The following is a 24,474-nucleotide window of genomic DNA, read 5'->3' on the forward strand; positions in this document are numbered from 1 at the left end:
AAATGACTGCTCCCTGCTCTGCAATCCAGCTGTTCAGCCAAAACACATCTGGCTCTGTGCTGTTTTCCACAAACTATGATGCTGTTTGATGGTTTATCTGTTTTATGGTGTGTGTGATATGGCTCACATCACACACACACACACACACACACACACACACACACACACACACACACACACACACACACACTGGCCAAAGTCCACAAGCCCATGACTTGAGTTAAAGTGTAGATCCTCCTGGTTAAATATTACTGCACTGCCAGTGGAAGTTGCTCAGTCAGTGTTTTACTTGAGTTAAAGTAATCTCTTTTATAATCTTTCTATGTAATTTTTATATAACTTTAAAATAATTTATGCAAAGTACATTTTCATTTCAACATCAAAGTTCAAGGTAAAAAAAAAAAACTCAAGGTTCAACACATTGCTGTATTATTTTCACAATGCATTTAGAGAACCTGAGAACTCTGGAAAAAATATAGTTTCTAACTTTGGCTAAATTTTTTTAATTTAAATAAATTTATTTATTTGTTTATTTTAACCTCTGGTGTGTGTGTGCAGACTGGGGCCTAAACAGTCTTGGAGCTGCATCAGTTGGCTTTGACTGGAAAGCTGAGACTCTTGTGGATTCAATGAGCCACATTTGATTCCTGTGTGATGATGTTGGCCCCCATAGCAGCCATTTCACTGCAGGCAGAGCCTTTTGTCAAACTGGACGTTGCTGGAGAAAATGACCTCTAGTGACCTCTAGGAGAATCACAGCCAGGGGTGCCGCCAGGAATTTTGGGCCCCATGAAAAAAAAAAGTGTATGTATATATATATATAGACTCGATTATGGTTTAATAATTTTATATTAGTTTTTACCTATTTTTTGGGGCCCCTGTCAGGCAAGGGCCCTTGGAATTGTCCTAACTTTCCCCCATATACGGCGCCCCTGATCACAGCCTCATCAAACTTTAGGAGGAGCTCTGCTGCTCCAGCTGGACTGACAGTGAGGGACAGTTTCTGACACATCTCCACAACAAGGTTAAGAGAATATAGATACCTAAGAATCACAATATGTATTGATCAGCTCCCAGGTGTCATGATAGTATCGATCAGGAGATCAGCATATTGTCCCAGCCTGAGTGTTGTAATACCTGACTTCTGATCCTGGAACCAGACAGGAGCACTGGGACCCAGCATGAAGACCCACCTGGATGTGGAGGGGATTCAGACATTTGTTATGGGGTCTTCACTGGAGTCGTAACCATGGTGACTAATCTCAGGGTTAAGTCAAGGGGCTGTTGTGCTCTTTTGTTTGTTGGAAGCTTGTTGCAGTGAGTTTCCTCCTCATCCAGAAACTGTTCAGATGATTTGCTTTTGTTGTTGGTCAACTTTTCTTTTATGGATTCACAATAAAAATCACAAAAAAAAAAAAAAAAAAAAACATGAGCTGTCTTTGTGGTAATCGGCTGCAAAAGTCAAAGTGGATGTCATGCTGTTAACATGGACATTTCTTCTAAATATATCTTAACTGCATTAATATTAGAATATTGTAGTCCATGTAAATGTTGTCACAGAAAGTGACAGAGTCTGCTTTTGACAATTGTAAGAACCTTGGCTAAATGTCAAGTGTCCCATCGTCATGGTTGTTTGTTTTTTACTTTTTTTTTTTTTCTTAGATTATAAGATTTCAGTTAAAACATAATGTTGTCTAAACATAAACAAACTGCTTTCATCTCCACAGGGACAGGAAGAGGAGTCGAGGTGATGTGGAGGAGCAGCTGTCCTGCTGTGCTTTGTGTCAGGAGCTCCTGAGGGATCCAGTCTCCACCAGCTGTGGACACTGGTTCTGCAGACGGTGCATCACCTCATACTGGGACCAGTCTGATCCATCAGGAGATCCTGCCTGTCCCCAGTGTGGAGAAAGATCCAGAACGAGAACTGGACTGCAGACACCCAGTCAAACCAGCCCAGTGGACGGCGGTCTGCAGGAGGTTTTAGACGAGCATAAGATCAGTCTGAGGAGGAGATGTGAATTTGTGACAGAAGGAACTGCTGCAGCAGGAAGTGGAACCCCCCTCAACAGGATCTACACTGAGCTCTACATCACACAGGGATGGAGGGAAGGGGTTAATACCCAACATGAGGTGTGGCAGCTGGAGACAACATCCAAGATGGAGACCCTCAGTGACACTCCAATCAAGTGCCAGGACATCTTCAAACCCTTACCTGACCAACACACACACATCAGAGTAGTTGTGACGCAGGGCGTTGCTGGCATTGGAAAAACCTTCTCAGTGCAGAAGTTCACTCTGGACTGGGCAGAGGGCTTGGAAAACCAACATGTCAGTCTTGTGGTTCTGCTTTCGTTCCGAGAGCTGAACTTGATCAAAGATGAGCGCTACAGTCTTCTCCAGCTGCTCCGTGTTTTCCATCCAACATTACAGACGGTCACAGCAGAGCAGCTCGCCGTCTGTAAAGTCGTGTTCATCTTTGACGGCCTGGATGAAAGCAGGTTTTTATTGGATTTCCAGAACAATGAGGTCTTGTCTGATGTCACACAGACATCATCAGTAGACGTGCTGTTGACAAACCTCATCAAGGGGAATCTGCTTCCCTCGGCTCTCCTCTGGATAACTTCCAGACCTGCAGCAGCCAATCAGATCCCTCCTACATGTGTTGACAGGGTAACAGAAGTGCGAGGGTTCACTGACCTCCAGAAGGAGGAGTACTTCAGGAGGAGATCCAGGGATAAGAAGCTGTGCAGCAGAATCATCTCACACATCAAGGCGTCCAGGAGCCTCCACATCATGTGCCACATCCCAGTCTTCTGCTGGATCACTGCTACAGTTCTGGAGCACATGTTGACTACAGACCAGAGAGGAGAGCTGCCCAAGAGCCTGACTGAGATGTACTCACACTTCCTGCTGGTTCAGACACAGAGGAAGAAGCACAAGTACGATGAGAGACATGACAGGAGTCAGCAGGAGCTGATGAAGACTGACAGGAAAGTTCTTCTGAAGCTGGGCCGGCTGGCGTTTGAACATCTGGAGAAAGGCAACCTGATGTTCTACCAAGAAGACCTGGAGGAGTGTGGTCTTGATGTCAGAGAGGCCTCGGTGTACTCAGGAGTGTTCACAGAGATCTTCAAATCAGAGTGTGTGCTCTTCCAGAGAAAAGTCTACTGCTTTGTTCATCTGAGCATTCAGGAGTTTCTGGCTGCAGTCTACATCTTCCACTGCTACACCAACAAGAACACAGAGGTACTGGCCAGAGTCATGAGGAGTGAATGTGATGACAAAAAGCCATCGTTGGATATCTTCCTGGAGACAGTCATGTCTGAAGCCCTGTGGAGCAAAAATGGTCACCTGGACCTCTTTGTCCGTTTCCTTCATGGCCTCTCACTGAAGTCCAACCAGAGGCTCTTAGGAGGCCTGCTGGGGTCCAACCAGAGGCTCTTAGGAGGCCTGCTGGGGTCTAACCAGAGGTGCTTAGGATGCCTGCTGGGTCAGACAAAGAGCAGACCAGAAGACATCCAGAGAGTCATCAACAACCTGAAGGGGATGAACACCGACAGTGTCTCACCTGACAGAAGCATCAACATCTTCCACTGTTTGATGGAGATGAACGACTTCTCAGTGCATCGGGACATCCAAGAGTTCCTGAAGTCAGAGAACAGATCAGAGAAGAAACTCTCTGAGATCGACTGCTCAGCTCTGGCCTACATGCTGCAGATGTCAGAGGAGGTTCTGGATGTGTTGGACCTGAAGGCGTACAGAACATCAGATGAGGGACGACGGAGACTGATCCCAGCTGTGAGGGACTGCAGGAAGGCTCGGTTAGTCCTGATGTGAAATCAACATTATACAAACAGTGTAGAGCTGCTTATTTTATTATTATTATTATTTTATTTTTGCACAATAAAAGCAAAACATCAGAACAAGAATGAAATAACAATAACAATGTGCAGGTGAGCTACAGAAAACCCCTAGGGGCTTATAAGAGAATCCCACCTCAAAATTTGATTACATAAAAAATAAGAAAAAATGTCAACAAACCAACAAAAAAGAGCAAATATACATTAAGTCAATGCAAATATACATTAAATCAATGCAGTAAATGTGTGTAAAGGTGTGTAAGAAAGAGTGTATAGGCCTATGTGAGTATGTGTACATGTGTGAGTGTACATGTTTATGTATGAATGTGAATATGAATACGAGTGTGTGAAGGCAAAATACAAAACAAGAAGACCAAACCCCAACTACCAAAGTAGTAAGTTAAAGTTAAGTTAAAGTTTGGTTCATCAGACATGTCCTTAGTCGACATTTATAGTTTCTTAGAGCGGTAGATTGGAGTGCAACTTGGATGTAACTGTTCCACAGTTGTGCTCCTTCATATCTAATAGAGAACTGACATAATCCAGTGCAAAACATTGGAAGGTGTAGACATTTAGAACGTCTTGTATTATAATTATGTACATTTGTATTCAACTGGAAAAATGAACTACAAGGGTGGGGAGGAGAAGCCGGGTGATGGAGGATTTTATAAATGAAAACACAAGTTAGGTATTTATGTATGTTGAAAATTGACAAGATGTTGAGCTGAATGAACAGAGGGGCTGAATGATCAGTCCTGCTGCTAGATGTGGCAATTCTACAAAACTGTTTCTGCAAAGTATAGAGCTTGTTAAGATGAGTAGGATAAGTAGCTCCCTAAATGATATTGCAATATGTGAGGTGTGGGTAGATTAAGCTGTGATAAAGAGTTAGTAAACATTTCTGATGAACCAAACTTCTGAATTTGCCAATGATACCAATGGACTTTGAGATTTTATTGTACACAATATTAATATGTTTCTTCCAGCTTAAAGTCTCATCAGTATGCACACCAAGAAAACTTGCGGTTGAGACCTGGATAATTGGGTCTCTTCCAATAAAGACGCGAGAATTAAATTTACAGTATTTTTTGTTTTTTGATGTAAATATGATAAAATTGGATTTTTTAACATTAAGGGCTCTATTTTCGCAGACAAGGCGAGATGGAGGCGCAGCGCAGCTGCGCTGCGCCAACTGGGTGTGGCCAAGTGGATTTTGCTAGTTTGGCACGCCGTGCGCCTTGGCGCAACTACTGCACCGTTCCTCCTACCGGCGGAAGGGAGGAGAGAAGGCGTGGAGTGGGTTTGACACAGCTGATTCACTTTAAACCAATCAAATAAGCCCCTGTCCTCGCCTTTAAAATGCGCTGCGCAAAGGCGTAATTAACGTTCACACAATTGGCATGGAGAGATCAGCCACAACACACACTAAGGACAAAGAGGCCAGTCTTGGCTGCTGGAATGTTGCTGGAGCTATCTGCCATCCATCTGTCCATCCATCCATCCATCCATGCATTTATCCTTACATTCATCTTCTTCATTCCATTACCTGCCTGACTCGCATCTCTCTTTTTCCAGCTCTGTCACCGTCTGTTAAAGTTATTGATTTTTACGAGCAAATATAAATTTAACTGTGAAGCCCCCATTTTTGATTAATGTTTTTACCTCAAAGGATAATCCTCGCCATATTCATATAAATACATGTTTGTTTTGCAACTTTCAACTCCATCACTTACTGATGCAACAACACACTAGAGATTAAAACAAAATCTGGTTCATGAAAGCTATTACATTTGCTGTTCTAAACGCCCAGAGTCTGACAAGGAATTGATGCATTTTACATTTTCGATATGTGTGGAATCAGGGTTTCCCCTAGAAAAAAAATTGGCACCGGACAATGTGACCGACAGGTTTTCAGTTTACCGGACAAATGTTTGAAAGTCCGGTCAAATATTATCTGAATTTACTGAGCTTAAAATTATATGCAGGCTACATAAGAATGATATCAAGGCATGTCAATTTATAGCATAATCTTTTTATTGAAAAGCAGGCTGTATCAAATAAAATTAGTGTCGTCAATTGACTCACGCGCAATAACGTCTAAAATAAATAAATAAATAAATATTGCACAAGCCTGTGCTCTTTTAACATGAACATTGCATACAATTGCAAACAATTGCAACTACAATTTGCAAACAAAAAAACTGGCTCATAGCATTTTAATAACGCTGCGTGCTGCCAACTTGAAATCAAATTGATGCAATAAAAACTTAATTCAGCAGCTGAATTAAAATCGAAAGTCTCAAGTGTCTCTCCGCAACTTGCAATGCGCATCAGTCTTGCGACCTTGTTCTCCCCCAGGCGACTTTGCTGCGTTGTTTTGCTCCGGTTCTGCAGAGAGAACCCCTCTCTCTCTCTCTCTGGTACACTGGAGACAGGGATCACACAGGCTATTTTTTTTTTTCAAATAAATAAATAAAATTACGTGAAAATTGACTGTTTTAATAAAATTCAAATTGTGCTTAGAGGGAATATTTTCACCGGGCATTTAAAAATTACCGGACTTTGGCTGATTTTAGGCTACCAGTCATAGCCCGGTGATTACCGGATAACGGAAACCCAGTGTGGAATATTTAAAGATATGGAAGAAGAACTGTGTAGTTAACACGAGCAGCGCCAGACACCATGACTGGAAAAAAGACATCACCGTACTGGACACATTGTTTGACTGACAGGTGATCAGGTTGGGTTTCCATGATGCTGCCACACGGTGCCAATCTCCTTTGATCTGACATCAGTTGTGACGGGACAGACGATATGGAGATACATTTATGTGCTGATTGAGATTATAGCATTGAATTGTGTTTTTTGTGGGTATTTATTGCATTGTTAATGTGCCTGACATTCTGTGAGGTTTTGGTGACGTGTGCGCACTGCCCGCCTGTCAGCCAAAATTCCACTGCGCTGGCCCCGCTGTGCCTTGTGCCGAAAGTAGACGTGGTTTCAGGAGGCGAGCTTTTGGCGCACCTCGGCGAAGCCTTTTGGCATGAAAATGTCACTGCGCCAAGCTGAATCTGTCAGCACCTCCCCCTGCTGCGCCGCCACTCCCATCTTGGCGCACCTCCGTCTGCAAAAATGAGAAACTGTGCGCCCCTCGGGTTGTGCTGGTCGAAAATAGCTTTGCGCGGGGTGCGCCTCACTGCGCCACCCTGCGCTGCGCTGGGAAAATAGAGCCCTAAGAGATAATTTGTTTAATTTAAACCATTTGGAGATGTTTTCCAGATCCTTATTAGCTCTATCCATTAGAACAGAGAAATCAGCGTGTGCAAGAAATAAGTTGGTATCATCCGAAAAAAGTACTGGAAACAAGGAGGATACTGCAGCAGGCATGTCATTGATATAAATAAGGAACAGAAGTGGTCCTAAAATTGATCCTTGCGGGACCCCACATGTTATAACAGCTCTATTAGATGTCCATCCATTGATTTTAACAAACTGTTGACGATTATAAATGTAATTACAAAACCATTTATAAGTAATCCCAGTACAACCATAGTGTAACAGTTTTTGAAGTAATATATCATGGTTTACTGTGTCAAAAGCTTTGGATAAGTCAAGAAATATTCCAAGCGCAAATTCATTATTATTCAAAGCAGTATAAATTTTGTCTACCAACTGTAACACAGCCATCTCAGTAGAATCACTTTTCCTGAATCCATATTGGTGCTCATACAGGACGCTCCACCCCTGGAGATGTTTCATCAACCTATTATAAACAAGTTTTTCCAAAATCTTTGAGAAACATGGGATTACAGAAATAGGGCGATAGTTGTTAAATGAACTGCGGTCACCAGATTTAAATATAGGAACTACTTTAGCAATTTTTAGGTCATTGGGTATTATTCCAGATTCAAGAGATTTGGTAAATATGTGAGTCAGTGGCTTGATAATTAAGGAGCTGAATTTAATGACCAGAGATGGCTTGACCTCATCATGACTGGCTGCTGAATCTTTGAAATTAACAATGATGTCAGTGATTTCCTTCTCTGTAGGAGGTTCAAAAATCTGGACAGAAGGATAGCTACCATGCAGGAACTCTAAAGGAGACCCAGCAGTAGAACGTATCGCTTCTGACAGAACTGAGCCAATATTTACAAAATAATTGTTAAAGGCACATGTGATGTCAAAAGGGTTTGATATTACTCTATTTTCATCAACAAAGTGGGATGGCAGAGAAGCTGAAGCTTTTTTCCTATTGAGGAGCTGACTGATGACTTCCCATGTAGTTTTGCTGTTATTTGAAGCGTCACAGAACTTGTTTGAAAAATAAATTTTCTTTGCAGTTCTGATTAAATGATTATATTTGTTTCTATACTTTTTGTAATTAGCAGTATTCAGAGGAGATGGATTTCTGATCATTTTTTTATACAACCTATTCTTTTTTTGAGCAGACTTGTGGAGACCTGGAGTAAACCAGGGTTTTGCAAACATAGAGGATTTTTTTGTACGTCTACTGACCAGGGGAAAACACCTATTGAATACAGAACTGAAAGAAGCTATAAATGACTGGTATGCTAGTTCAGGATCATCTTGTGTAACAACATTATCCCATGGAACATCAGCAATCAGCTCCCCAAATCTGTCAATATTGGTACCATTGAACACTCTAAACATTGGCAATTTCTCCATTTTCTGGTGTTTGACTAAGGTGGTTGAAGCAAAATGAAATATAGGGAAATAATCAGATATATCTGAATAAAATACACCAGACATAAGCACATTATTGAGAGAATTGGTAAATATGTTATCAATAAGGGTTGCAGATGAAGAGTTACCCTAGTAGGCCTAGTGATTAGGGGGAAAAGGGAGTTTGCAAACATTATGTTAAGGAAGTCTGCGATAAGGGGCTGTGACTTACTGTTAAACAGATTAATGCTGAAGTCACCAAGAAGGAAGCATACTTGACCTTCATGGTTAACTTTATCCAGGACCCAAGCAAGACTAGATATAAACTGTTTAATGTCTGTGTCAGGCGGCCTGTAAAGGCAACCTATGATAACACCTTTACTATCAAAAGTATCACAGGAGGGTATTTCAATGAACAGTGATTCTACATCATTACCATCCCAACTGAGTGTAAGATCCTTTCTGTAATTGTATTGAAATTCATTGCGCAGATAAATAGATACACCCCCACCAGTTCTTGCCATCCGATAATAATGCATCCATCCATCTATCCATCCATCTTCTGCCGCTTATCCGGGGCCGGGTTGTGGGGGCAGCCGTCTAAGCAGAGATGCCCAGACTTCCCTCTCCCCAGACACTTCTGCCAGCTCCTCAGGAGGAACCCCAAGGCGTTCCCAGGCCAGCCGAGAGACATAGTCCCTCCAGCGTGTCCTGGGTCTTCCCCGGGGCCTCCTCCCGGTGGGGCATGCCCGGAACACCTCCCCAGGGAGGCGTCCAGGGGGCATCCGAAACAGATGCCCGAGCCACCTCAACTGGTTCCTCTCGATGCGGAGGAGCAGTGGCTCTACTCCGAGCTCCTCCCGAGTGACCGAGCTCCTCACCCTATCTCTAAGGGAGTGCCCGGCCACCCTACGAAGGAAACTCATTTCAGCCGCTTGTATCCGCGATCTTGTCCTTTCGGTCATTACCCAAAGCTCATGACCATAGGTGAGGGTAGGAACGTAGATTGACTGGTAAATCGAGAGCTTCGCCTTTCGGCTCAGCTCCTTCTTCACCACGACGGACCGGTACACCGACCGCATCACTGTGGAGGCTGCACCGATCCGCCTGTCAATCTCACGCTCCTTCCTTCCCTCACTCGTGAACAAGACCCCGAGATACTTCAACTCCTCTACTTGAGGCAGGACTTCTCCACCAACCCTATAACATTCCAAATTACCATGGTAATTTGGAATGTTATAGAGAGGGGCCGACTCACTGGTCAACCATGTTTCTGAAAAAGCTATAACTGAGAATTCATGATTTAATGAAGATTAAAAAATGACAAAGCATATCATGATTCTTGGAGAGGCTACGGATGTTTAGATGAAGCATTGAGAACTTCTTAGTTTGGGACTTTGGGATGTCACTTAGCTGGTTATTAAATCTATTAACACTGAAATATTCACAGGATAAAGTCTTAGAAGATAAACCACTAAAATATTTTGAATCAGGATCCAAATGCTCCATAAATTTTGTGTCCCTATAGGTGTACAGATCAAAGGGAGTAAAAGACATATGGTTTAAAGTGCTTCCATACCTGACACCATCAGAAATACAAGATATGTAGTTCTTTAAATTTTCAGGATAAAGGATTTGTTCTGTCAGAAAAAATATACTTCAGGCAGTCCAGGGTAAAAGGATGCAACATGATGGTGATGCCCATAGCAGCTCACCCCTACAATACTTCAGAATCAGAAGCAAGTTCTTGCTATGTAATTGAACTTGAGCATCAGGTTTCTACTGCTTGGTTTCTTCTGATATTATACATGAAGCAACTTTCAAAAAATGTGTATTCTGTAATACAATTTAATATTACTATAATATAACACTATAAACAAGAAAATCACAGACTTGACATCTCTAAAATCTGTAATTACAGACTTTCTGGCTGTGGACTCTCAGAGACTCACTGTGAAGTTGTGGCCTCGGCTCTGAAGTCCAACCCCCATCTGACAGAGCTGGACCTGAGTGAGAACTACACGCTGGAGGATTCAGGAGTGAAGCTGCTGTCTGCTGGACTGGAGAGTCCAAACTGCAGACTGAAGACTCTCAGGTCAGACTGCACTTATTAAGCTTTCCACTCATAGTTTGAAGAGAGTTGTAGGGTACAGAAAAATAAATCAATAACTACATAAATAAATAAAAAAGAAAAACAAAAACATATGTATATCAATACACATATATTTAAGCAATAAGCCACGAGAAGCTGTGGGTTACAGTGATTTTACAACGGCTGAGGGGCGTTCTAAAGCACGACGTGCAGCGGAGTGCCTCAGTAAAACTGTTACCCTACATACAGCCCATAAAATAAACACACAAGAAAAAAAATCAACAATTTATTGGTAATAATGCAACAATAAAATTGAGAACAATTCATTCTTCCACCACCAAGATAGAGTGGACAGAATGGTTGCCAAGCAACACAGACGCTAAGACTGCTTTATCATTTAGCGCCATCGTCAGGTCACATCAGGCTATTTGGGCTTGTTAATGTTGAATTGGATATTTCCATTAATAGTGCAATTGTTAAAATAGTGTCCAATTATGTTTGGACTCCTCTTTGTGGGGATGATGGCGTGCATTTCGCGACTGGTGCGTTTATTTTTCACATATGAATCCCCGCAGGCTTTCTATGTTTTTTTTGGCAGCATCTTTGTGATTTTTTGTGCATTCATTGAAAGACAGGGTGACATATTTTAGGTCATTTTCGTCGTGGCGAATGCTGAAGGAGTCGGCCTTTAATCAGCGGTTGCCCTCGTTCGCCCTGCGTCCCATATGAAGCTGCACGTCAAACCAGACTTTACAGACAAGCCCCCAAGGTGTGTTTGAACTTCATGCCTGAAAGTGCTTCATCTTCTGGCAGTCTGCCTCGGTTATGGCTTGGTGGTGGGAAGATTTGTCACGTCCTTCTCGGCGGAGTTTCTTTACCACACCGGCGAAAACATTGTTGCTGGTGGTTAATTCAGCATCCTTTAACAGACACCAACCACTCATCCAGGCTCAGGCCACCCAGCAAATCAAAATTCACCACAAAGTCTCACATTTTGTTTACAAAAATCTTGAAACAAATGGAACCTGACAAGGAAGTTGAGTGCAGAGTAGTTGGTTGCTAGGCAACGCTATGTCCGTTTACAGTGGCACAGGGATATTTTGTGCTGCAGTCTGCCAGTGGGTTACACTGATTTTACAAGGGCATGGAACGTGGCTCAGCCAATCACAGCTGTTCCATAATCTATATTTCATGTACTATTTCTATCCATTCATCAGTGGCTGCTGGGTCTGGCTTTAGCCGTCTCCTTGTGACCGCCTTTTTACTTGCCGCTAAAAGTATTTGAGCCAGTGTCTTGTCCTTTTTGCTCCATCTTTCTGATGGTATATCATTAGTGCTGCAAAATTCACGGAATTTTCCAAGTTGGAAAATTTCCATGGGAATTTTCGGAAATTAACGGGAATAAACAGAATAAACATTTTGGTTTGTTACAAGCAGATATGCTGCAAACATGTTACATTATAATGAATTTCCAGGGAATTTTGGGGAATTTTCCCTAGCTGAGTCAAATTGTCGTGAATATTGGCATAACTGACACAAATATAGGCATGAACTTTGTCATAAGCAAACATAGGCCTACATAACATGTAAATACGCCTGAAACAATATTTACAAATCAGTGTTTAGAACTGAAAACTTTGATGTTTTCTTTCACAGAACAAGAAAACCAAGAATGATGAAAAATAAAAGATTCAGCTGTTAACAATAGCCTATATTTATTGAGGTACTGTATGTCCCCCTCAGCAACTAAACAAAGTGGTGATATTGATGTTGACATTCTTTTTATTTATTATTGTTTATTTTTGCCCCATTCACCTTAACAACAGCAAAATCGAAAATTTCCAAAATTCCAAAATAATTTACTGTAAACTTTTCATCCCTCTGCAACACTAGATATCACCCATGTAGATAGCATCACATCTAAAAGGAATGGTACTTCCAGATACATTATTTAGATGCTGCCAATAAAGGACAGGAACCTGGCAGTTCCAGAAGATATGGAAGTGATTGGCATCATTTATCTCCTCCAGCAACTACCACCATCTCCAAAATGCCTTTTTTGCAAGAGAGTCCTAAAAAATGGTGCAATATTTTTGCAGCAGAGCTCTGGCCATGCAGTCCAACTGGTTGAGTTCCACTGCACTTCACAGATTCTCTGCCAACTCTGGTCCCAAATTTGAAAATGAGCCTCCTTCTCCCATTTCTTTGTTACATAAAGTGTATTTTCAGAGCGACACTGGAGAATACTATTGTCTGGTCAGTCTTTTGAAATGCTCATAACTTTGGCTCCGATTGGTCAAGAGACTGGGTGCTGGTGTCATGTGATGCAGAAGCTCTTGTTCTACAGCAGGGGTGTCAAACTGGTGCCATGGAGGCCGAGGGGCTGCAGGTTTTCATTCCAACCGAACACTCCACCAGGTGATTTCACTGATCACCCCATCCCCAACAAAGAGGAGGAACCAATCAGTGAAATCACCTGGTGGAGTTTTTGGTCGGAATGAAAACCTGCAACCTCTCGGCCCTCCATGGCACCAGTTAGACACCCCTGATCTGCTTTCATTGTCTGTTTATTTGTGTTTTTAATATTTTGATGCACTTCGGAAGTTTCAGGGTTTCCTCTAGGATTTTTTGAAACTGTGGGGGAGGGCTTCAGCATCGTCGTCACGATGCAGGTGGTGGTGGTGCAGGTGAAACGCCTGGAGTGGTTGTGCCACCCAGATTTGTTTCCCTCTGTCTGATTTCCCCAGACATACATTCATATTCCACACAAAAACAGAATTTCATTCAAATTATGTGAAATTCGGTGATATTCCGCGTTAAAAATAGATTCCCTTTTGTTTGGCTAATTCCGTGATCGCTTAAATCATAGGACCCTACAATGTTAACATTAACGATAACATTAGCGTTGTTTTCACAGGGTTGAACAAAAAATTGGATTAAATTTAATTTTGCCTAGGTATCCCTCTTTTCTCTTGCCCTTTTCTCTCATTCCGAAGGAGGTCATGACAGTGTGGATACCTGACAGAAAATGACACTGAATCCACATTTTTGCGAAGATTTGGGCTTTTAAAGGCTGTGGTCTTAAACTTTTGATCAGCTGATGAACAGCCTATTTCAGTTTAATGGCTGTTCGCAATAAATTGCTTCCTCAATTTTTTTGTCTCACTCCCATTTATTCTTTTTGCATTTTGAAGCTCTACTTAAATCCTTTTTAAGATCCAACAGTGCAAAATGTAAATTCTTGCAATTTCTCAACTGGTCTTAAGATTTTGATCAGGAGTGTATATGGATATTGTTTGAATCATATCGTAGCACTAAATGTCTATAAGGCTGATATTGCTGTGAAGTATATGTTGTGCTTTTTTAAAGTTGGTGCTGCTGGTTATGTTAGCTTTTGTGAGGATGGTTGGTCAGGTTCTGTATCATGGATGCATGCGTGCTTTGTGACGTTTGACAAGTAACTAACAACCGTCACAATAAAGAGCAATAAACATAGTGAGCAAAAAGAGAACTCCTCCATATGTGTCACTCACTGTCAAGCAAATATAGGCCCAGTCAGTTAACTTGGGCAGTACAGCAAGAACAACAACTTCAGTTTAAGTCAGAGGCAAACACATCAAACATAAAGCGCCCTCATACGCTGCTGATAAGCATTTAACACAAACTGAGCTAAATGAAATACTTTGGCACTAAACAAGTATTTAAGTCTGCACTCATCAGACAAATCAGGATGGTATACAGACATTTTCAGGAAAAGCTTCTATCTGAGATTATGATCACAAAAAGTGCAATTCATTTTCAACCTCATTCAGATCACACAGATGACATTTTCTATTTTCTTCTGGTGTTGAATGGAAACGTCTGGTTTCATCTGCCAGAGGCAGGAAGCCACATCTCAGCTGGGCACAGACAGACCTCTGTGCTCTGGTTGGGAAATACACTTTATTAGACTGTACCTTCTCAGTTTAGCTTTATACAGAATTTCATTGGACCATTTCTGTTTCTAATTTTCAAGTAATATTGATTTAACTTGACTAACTCTACAGGATCATTTATTTCTGTATATGTATTGCAGACCTGCCTCATCAAATATTTTGGACAGTACTCTGGTCCAAGAACAGTTATTGGAAGATCCCAAAAGAGAATTGGTTTAGTAAGTCTGTTATCAGGCATGTTAATTAATCTATTCCACAGTGGCACCATGTCACCCTGGTGCTGCACTTGGCATGGCTCCCAACCCAAATCACCACATACAGCAAGTTTGGGGGCCATTTTATGTCCACCAAGAAAACAACACATGGCTCTGTTCTGAACTGCATCACATTGTGTTTGCTCACAGTAACCCCAAACCCTGCACTGTAGTCTACAATAGGACAGACACAAGATTTAAACAGCTGTGTAAAGGTTTTATAAGCAAGATCTCTACACAACTTGACCTCATTCAGGACAGCACCCAGAGCCCGACCTGCACAGTCAGATCAGATTTTTATTCCTCTTTCAAAAGTAAGATGGGCGTCTAGAGTAAGTCCTAAATATTTATAATACTCAGTAAATGACCAAAGTGTTGGCCCAAATGAAACTTAAACATAGTGTGTAACTCACCCTTTTTCCTGAAATGCATAATCTGAGTTTTATCTTTATTTATCTTTAGTCTCCATTTACTACACCAGCAGCACACAATACCCAACAGATTCTGGAGATCAGTTCCAGTCTCTGCTAGGAGGACTATATCATCAAAAGAACTTTTAAAGCATGATACAATTTTCCATCTATACCAGTTTTCAGTAGTTTGAAACTGAGAAGGTCATGATTTTTGCAGTCAAACGCTTTCAGAAAATCAATGAAACAGGAAAAAGTATGCTTCCCTTCTTGTATTCTAGCATGAACTATAGTAGTTAGCGAATATATGTGGTCAGTACAAGCTCTATTCTTACCAAAACCATTCTGTTGGTCTGCAAGCAGATCAGATGTTTCCAATTAACAATATAGTCGTTCATTAAGTTTACTAGAATAGAGTCTGTAGACACAACTCAGAAGACTTATCCCCCTATAGCTCAGAGGAACTCTAGGATCATTATTTTGAGACTCAGGCTTTCTAGGGAATCCACCTGTCCTAATGGAATGTGGATGTCTATGGACTTCAGCAACCTTACAGAAATATTTACAGAACTCACCAAACCATTTATCAATTTCTTTTTGATGTTGTACTTGAGAGAGCTTATCTAAGAATTCAGTAAACATAATTTGGCACTCACTGGAGGAAAGAAAATGAGGAGAGACCATTTTAATCTTCTTCTGAGGGTACTGTCTAGATTGAGTATTATCTGAACCCATATAATCAACAGCAGAGCCCCCACCTGCTTGAAGACTTCGGACTAACACTGAGTGATCAGGTTCTTTACAGCGATCACCTATCAGGTTCAAACAGCTGATCCTCTCAATGAACTCATTAGGCTGTGAATGTTCAACTCAGTGCAAGTTCTTCAACAACTGTGGGGGGTAATTATGTAATCTACAACAGCCTTCCCTTTTACACAGAGAGAGAGAGAGAGAGAGAGAGAGAGAGACAGACAGAGACAGAGAGAGACAGAGACAGAGACAGAGACAGAGACAGAGAGAGAGATACCTGTATCAGTGTGAGCAGGCTGCTAGAAAACATGGCAGATCCATAATAATAACTAGATAGTGAAGTAGAAAAAGCTCTCAGAGCTCAAGGAGCCAGTTCACTGAGGACTGACACTTTCATTCACTCTGATGGGTTTGTAAAGCACTTTGGAACTTACCTTCACAGGTGTAATATAAATATAAATTAGTATTCTCAGTATTATTATTAATGCAATTCACTGATTCTTGAGAATTTGGAGAAATCATGTCCCACTAAGAAAAATGCTATTTCTGCTGGAAATGTACAACATTTTAATGAATAAAAAGAATCAAGGGCATAATCAGGGGGTCCTTTGCACATTTGTAAGGTTCTTTTATAGGTTTATTTTTAATTTGTATTAATTTAATGATTATATGTTGGCCCATGGCCTACAAAACCAGTTGTCCTCGGACAGGAGATAATCATTTCAACTTGATTAAAACAACAAAAAGTAATAATTTCACTGAATAATATCTTTACCACATGAAAGAGTACATCATAATATGTATTAAAAACTACAAACGATGGGTTTTGAACAATATTTACTATTATTTTGTGGTTGCTCAAAATGTGTCCCAGATATTCATCACCACTGTCAGATATTTATTTAAAAAATAATAATAAAAAAACTACAAGGTCAGTTACATTCCTGAGGAGCCCTTTTCAAACCTTCAGCTCTACTGCATGCTTCAAGACCGCTCAGGCTCCTGGAAGTTTGCTTTTTTCTCTTAAATCTCTTCATATTTTTGGACACTGCTACTGTCACAACCATAACATGTCAACACCGTCACTTCTGTATAAAAAATATTAGATTAGATTATGGAATAAATGTATACTTTTTAAGAAGAGGTCTGATGCAGGTAGCAACAGGGCAAAAACAAGCTGGCTAATGTGAACAACTCATGCTGATCATGTGAAAGAGCAGGTTTTTGTCTCCACCGTCAGACGTCACCACCGTCAGGTTTTCTGTGTGACGGTGATGACTGAAGTCTGAAAAATGCTTATAACAGAGCTCAGGATTCTTATTTTTTGTACCAAATAGTTAAATAAAGTTGTTAAGCAAGAAGCCATTGACTTGAGTGGCATAAATTTTGGAAATGTATGTTTTAATGAGGCCACTGTCACCACCGTCAGAGGCAGTTATATTGGCTTTAAATGAATATGCTTACAATATGTTTCTTTGGTGCTGTTGAGTTATTAAAGTAATAGTCTCTTTAATACAAAAATATGTTTTTCAAATTAAAAAAAAAAAAACATTACAGTGACGGTGTTGACAAAAACAAAGTAGCCTAATAACTGGAAAAACCTATTTTATGAAAAAAATGCAAAATGAGGAGTTTGCACCGGCACATTGCTGAACAGCCAAGACCTTGGCCTATAATGATATACCTTCAGATTTTGTAATTTAACACACTTTTTTTTTCAAAATTAAAACCTGTTTTATCCAAATTCCCATGAATCAGTGAATTGTTATAATAATTATTTCATTGATAAATGTCTGATAAATATCCAAAACACTGGAAATTATAGCTCCATATTTTATTCTTCATTCAGATTGAGGTACTGCAGGTTGACAGAGAGCAGCTGTGCTTCTCTGGCCTCGGCTCTGAAGTCCAACCCCCATCTGACAGAGCTGGACCTGAGTGAGAACCAGCTGCAGGATTCAGGAGTGGAGCTGCTGTCTGCTGGACTGGAGAGTCCAAACTGCAGACTGGAGACTCTCAGGTCAGACTGCACTTTTTAATGATGACATAAATATATGGATATTGTTTGAATCATATAGCAGCACTAAATGTCTATGAGGCTGATATTGCTGTGAAGTATATGTTGTGCTTTTTTAAAGTCGGGGCTGCTGGTTCTTTTAGTTTTTGTGAGGATGGTTGGTCAGGTTCTGTATCATGGATGCATGCGTGCTTTGTGACGTTTGACAAGTAACTAACAACCGTCTCGTGTCGAGAGAGAGAGGGAGAGAGAGAGAGAGAGAGAGAGAGAGAGAGAGAGATACCTGTATCAGTGTGAGCAGGCTGCTAGAAAACATGGCAGATCCATAATAATAACTAGATAGTGAAGTAGAAAAAGCTCTCAGAGCTCAAGGAGCCAGTTCACTGAGGACTGACACTTTCATTCACTCTGATGGGTTTGTAAAGCACTTTGGAACTTACCTTCACAGGTGTAATATAAATATAAATTAGTATTCTCAGTATTATTATTAATGCAATTCACTGATTCTTGAGAATTTGGAGAAATCACGTCCCACTAAGAAAAATGCTTTTTCTGCTGGAAATGTACAACATTTTAATGAATAAAAAGAATCAAGGGCATAATCAGGGGGTCCTTTGCACATTTGAAAGGTTCTTTTATAGGTTTATTTTTAATTTTGATTAATTTAATGATTATATGTTGGCCCATGGCCTACAAAACCAGTTGTCCTTGGATAGGAGATAATCATTTCAACTTGATTAAAACAACAAAAAGTAATAATTTCATTGAATAATATCTTTACCACATGAAAGAGTACATCATAATATGTATTAAAAACTACAAACGATGGGTTTTGAACAATATTTACTATTATTTTGTGGTTGCTCAAAATGTGTCCCAGATATTCGTCACCACCGTCAGATATTTATTTAAAAAATAATAATAAAAAAACTACAAGGTCAATTACATTCCTGAGGAGCCCTTTTCAAACCGTCAGCTCTACTGCATGCTTCAAGACCGCTCAGGCTCCTGGAAGTTTGCTTTTTTCTCTTAAATCTCTTCATATTTTTGGACACTGCTACTGTCACAACCATAACATGTCAACACCGTCACTTCTGTATAAAAAATATTAGATTAGATTATGGAATAAATGTATACTTTTTAAGAAGAGGTCTGATGCAGGTAGCAACAGGGCGAAAACAAGCTGGCTAATGTGAACAACTCATGCTGATCATGTGAAAGAGCAGGTTTTTGTCTCCACCGTCAGACGTCACCACCGTCAGGTTTTCTGTGTGACGGTGATGACTGAAGGCTGAAAAATGCTTATAACAGAGCTCAGGATTGTTATTTTTTGTACCAAATAGTTAAATAAAGTTGTTAAGCAAGAAGCCATTGACTTGAGTGGCATAAATTTTGGAAATGTATGTTTTAATGAGGCCACTGTCACCACCGTCAGAGGCAGTTATATTGGTTTTAAATGAATATGCTTACAATATGTCTCTTTGGTGCTGTTGAGTTATTAAAGTAATAGTCTCTTTAATACAAAAATATGTTTTTCAAATTAAAAAAAAAAAAACATTACGGTGACGGTGTTGACAAAAACAAAGTAGCCTAATAACTGGAAAAACCTATTTTATGAAAAAAATGCAAAATGAGGAGGTTGCATCGGCACATTGCTGAACAGCCAAGACCTTGGCCTATAATGATATACCTTCAGATTTTGTAATTTAACACACTTTTTTTTTCAAAATTAAAACCTGTTTTATCCAAATTCCCAAGAATCAGTGAATTGTTATAATAATTATTTCATTGATAAATGTCTGATAAATATCCAAAACACTGGAAATTATAGCTCCATATTTTATTCTTTATTCAGACTGAGGAACTGCAGGTTGACAGAGAGCAGCTGTGCTTCTCTGGCCTCGGCTCTGAAGTCCAACCCCCATCTGACAGAGCTGGACCTGAGTGAGAACCAGCTGCAGGATTCAGGAGTGGAGCTGCTGTCTGCTGGACTGGAGAGTCCAAACTGCAGACTGAAGACTCTCAGGTCAGACTGCACTTTTTAATGATGACATAAATATATGGATATTGTTTGAATCATATAGCAGCACTAAATGTCTATAAGGCTGATATTGCTGTGAAGTATATGTTGTGCTTTTTTAAAGTCGGGGCTGCTGGTTCTTTTAGTTTTTGTGAGGATGGTTGGTCAGGTTCTGTATCATGGATGCATGCGTGCTTTGTGACGTTTGACAAGTAACTAACAACCGTCTCGTGTCGAGAGAGAGAGGGAGAGAGAGAGAGAGAGAGAGAGAGAGAGAGAGAGAGAGATAAGGTAAGATAAGGTAAGGTAAGGTCATTTTTATTTCACGTGTCATACACCAGAAAAAGTGCCCAGCCCACATGGGCTTACAAGACACACCAAGAAATACAATAAAGAGCAATAAACATGGTGAGTAAAAAGAGAACTCCTCCATATGTGTCACTCACTGTCAAGCAAATATAGGCCCAGTCAGTTAACTTGGGCAGTACAGCAAGAACAACAACTTCAGTTTAAGTCAGAGGCAAACACATCAAACATAAAGCGCCTTCATACGCTGCTGATAAGCATTTAACACAAACTGAGCTAAATGAAATACTTTGGCACTAAACAAGTATTTAAGTCTGCACTCATCAGACAAATCAGGATGGTATACAGACATTTTCAGGAAAAGCTTCTATCTGAGATTATGATCAAATGGACAGAAAAACAAAAAGTGCATTTCATTTTCAACCTCATTCAGATCACACAGATGACATTTTCTATTTTCTTCTGGTGTTGAATGGAAACGTCCGGTTTCATCTGCCAGAGGCAGGAAGCCACATCTCAGCTGGGCACAGACAGACCTCTGTGCTCTGGTTGGGAAATACACTTTATTAGACTGTACCTTCTCAGTTTAGCTTTATACAGAATTTCATTGGACCATTTCTGTTTCTAATTTTCAAGTAATATTGATTTAACTTGACTAACTCTACAGGATCATTTATTTCTGTATATGTATTGCAGACCTGCCTCATCAAATATTTTGGACAGTACTCTGGTCCAAGAACAGTTATTGGAAGATCCCAAAAGAGAATTGGTTTAGTAAGTCTATTATCAGGCATGTTAATTAATCTGTTCCACAGTGGCACCATGTCACCCTGGTGCTGCACTTGGCATGGCTCCCAACCCAAATCACCACATACAGCAAGTGTGGGGGCCATTTTATGTCCACCAAGAAAACAACACATGGCTCTGTTCTGAACTGCATCACATTTAGTTTCACAAAAAGCATGCTTCCCTTCTTGTATTCTAGCATGAACTATAGTAGTTAGTGAATAGATGTGGTCAGTACAAGCTCTATTCTTACCAAAACCATTCTGTTGGTCTGCCAGCAGATCAGATGTTTCCAATTAACAATATAGTCGTTCATTAAGTTTACTAGAATAGAGTCTGTAGACACACCTCAGAAGACTTATCCCCCTATAGCTCAGAGGAACTCTAGGATCATTATTTTGAGACTCAGGTTTTCTAGAGAATCCACCTGTCCTAATGGAATGTGGATGTCTATGGACTTCAGCAACCTTACAGAAATATTTACAGAACTCACCAAACCATTTATCAATTTCTTTTTGATGTTGTACTTCAGTGTTTCCCAACCGGGGGTACGCGCACCCCTAGGGGTACGCGAGCACATTACAGGGGGTACGTGGAAACATAGGCAGAAATCCCGGGGGGGTCGGGGGGGACAAGACCCCTCCATCCATAAATTTTGAATAATATTGTAATATTCAATGAAAGCACAATGCAAGCGGTGCTAATTATAAATGTAAAACAGTGGGTTTTTAAGTGTTAAAATGTTATGACCTCCCCCATGCCTCAAAGTGGTTTGGTCCTCATCCTGCTGCCGGCAGCTCTGTAACTTTCAGTCCGTCAGCCTGAGAGGCAGCAGCCTGATGAGAACTAGCAAGAAAACCTCCTCAAGTGAAAGCCAGTGAGTCATTTATCACACCACCTGTTCACCAAGCACAAGGCTGGAATATGAAAAGTGATATTTTCCCTGCTTGGTCCAAAACCTGCCTCTTTCAGCTCTCTGTTTAAGCTAACAGCTAATGAGACAGTGAGGGAGAGAGAGGACAGACCACAGGAGGAGCAGATACTGAGCTTTTTATTCTTTCAAAAAGTCTGTCAGGATATTAATGTCAGAAATAGTTCATATTTTACTGATATTTTGAGTTTGTCTCTAGATAGATATCTACTTTTTGCATTTTAAACTGCATTATTTTGTGGCATAGTTTCATTTCATTTTCTTATTTGATCTAAAAGGGACAGTGTACAGCTCAAACATATAGGCCTACTGTATGTCACTATTTGATGCCATATCTTGCTTTGTTTTTTGTTGACACTACAATAAATCTGTTTTTTGAAGAATAGTTTGATGTAATTAGATTATTCAAGTTTTAGAGCTTATGTTGAGTTTCTAGTTCTTGTAAAGCTACTTTGATGGACTGTAGTGGAAACAGAACAGTGAGCAAAGAAATTTGGTCAGAGGATTATTGTTTTTAATAGCATTATTTAAAACATGAACATGCTGAGGGCTCAGCACTGTACTGCAAGTTTCAATGGAGCATAAGAGAGAAAGAGGGAGGTACAGATGTGCCAGACAGCAATTTTTTCATGTCCCACCCAACAATTACTCTCTGAAATTTTGCTGTTTATCCCCTTACCTTCACAGGTGTAATATAAATATAAATTAGTATTCTCAGTATTATTATTAATGCAATTGTTATAATAATTATTTCATTGATAAATGTCTTATAATATCCAAAACACTGGAAATTATAGCTCCATATTTTATTCTTCATTCAGACTGAGAGACTGCAGCTTGACAGAGAGCAGCTGTGCTTCTCTGGCCTCAGCTCTGAAGTCCAACCCCCATCTGACAGAGCTGGACCTGAGTGAGAACCAGCTGCAGGATTCAGGAGTGGAGCTGCTGTCTGCTGGACTGGAGAGTCCAAACTGCAGACTGAAGACTCTCAGGTCAGTAGAGGGGTGGAGTCAGTCCTCTGAGGTCAGTAGAGGGGTGGGGTCAGTCCTAGAGGGGTGGAGTCAGTCTTCTGAGGTCAGTAGAGGGGTGGAGTCAGTCCTAGAGGGGTGGAGTCAGTCCTCTGAGGTCATCAGAGGGGTGGAGTCAGTCCTAGAGGGGTGGAGTCAGTCCTCTGAGGTCACTAGAGGGGTGGAGTCAGTCCTCTGAGGTCATCAGAGGGGTGGAGTCAGTCCTCTGGGGTCAGCAGAGGGGTGGAGTCAGTCCTCTGAGGTCAGCAGAGGGGTGGAGTCAGTCCTCTGAGGTCAGCAGAGGGGTGGAGTCAGTCCTCTGAGGTCAGCAGAGGGGTGGAGTCAGTCCTAGAGGGTTGGAGTCACCCTGCGTTCCAATACCCATACTACCATACTATTTAGTAGGGAAAATACATACCAATACATACTAAACTACATACTTTTTAAGGGCAGCTGCAGTACATACTAAAAGTAAAAAGTATAAGTATGCGATTTGGAACGCAGGGTCAGTCTTCTGAGGTCAGTAGAGGGGTGGAGTCAGTCCCAGAGGGGTGGAGTCAGTCCTCTGAGGTCAGTAGAGGGGTGGAGTCAGTCCTCTGAGGTCAGCAGAGGGGTGGAGTCAGTCCTCTGAGGTCAGCAGAGGGGTGGAGTCAGTTTTCTGAGGTCAGTAGAGGGGTGGAGTCAGTCTTCTGAGGTCAGTAGAGGGGTGGAGTCCGTCCTAGAGGGGTGGAGTCAGTCCAGGCGGAGCAGCTTGGTTGCTTGGTTCTTGTGCTGGACACAGTCAGTGCAGGCAGCATTTCCTGGGAAATGTCCAAAGTGCTCAGTGGCCTCAGGACTGGACAGACAGACAGAGAGAGATCAGCCAATCAGAGCAGCCACAGTGTGTTGGGGTCATGTGACCTGCAGGTGATGATGATGATGATGAAGAGGATGATGGTTTTGTGTTCATCCCTACAGGCTGGAACATGTAAAAGACTGGATTCCAGCTGACAGCCTGAGAGGATGTGAGTACACACACACACACACACACACACACACACACACACACACACACACACACACACACACAAATGGGAGTGAGCTGAAACTAAATGTGTGTGTGTTTCCAAAAGCAGCTCCAATCAGCTGACAGGACAGAGAAAGCTGGGCGCCCTGGGAGCTCACGTGCTGCAGAGCTCCAGCTTGTCCAGGCTGAGTCGTGGGTTTGAATCCCACCTCAGGCCCTTTGCTGCAGGGCGGCCCCTCTCTCTCCCCGAAAAAACTCAAAGAGTAACTCCTCACTTCACTGTGGAGCCCCTCAAGGGTCATGGTGTGTGTGTGTGTGTGTGTGTGTGTGTGTGTGTGTGTGTGTGTGTGTGTGTGTGTGTGTGTGTGAGGGTAGGGGGCAGGTAAGGACAGAGAGCGGTAGAGAAAAAGAGAGGGA

General features: G+C 41.2%; 1 protein-coding gene across 1 annotated transcript; it reads left to right on the forward strand.

Moving 5' to 3' along the window:
• Nucleotides 1-1,249: 1,249 nt before the first annotated feature.
• Nucleotides 1,250-23,031, forward strand: LOC115371063 (NACHT, LRR and PYD domains-containing protein 12-like; the record flags this gene model as incomplete). The annotated part of the gene is made up of 7 exons (XM_030068178.1): nucleotides 1,250-1,267; nucleotides 1,762-3,437; nucleotides 3,504-3,821; nucleotides 10,465-10,638; nucleotides 17,834-18,004; nucleotides 19,857-20,027; nucleotides 22,866-23,031. Coding segments are annotated over exons 1-7 (2,694 nt in total), but the record flags the coding sequence as incomplete, so codon positions are not given.
• Between the last annotated feature and the right edge of the window lie 1,443 nt (nucleotides 23,032-24,474).

This window comes from Myripristis murdjan, chromosome 14, assembly GCF_902150065.1.
Source record: "Myripristis murdjan chromosome 14, fMyrMur1.1, whole genome shotgun sequence".
NCBI lineage: Eukaryota > Metazoa > Chordata > Actinopteri > Holocentriformes > Holocentridae > Myripristis > Myripristis murdjan.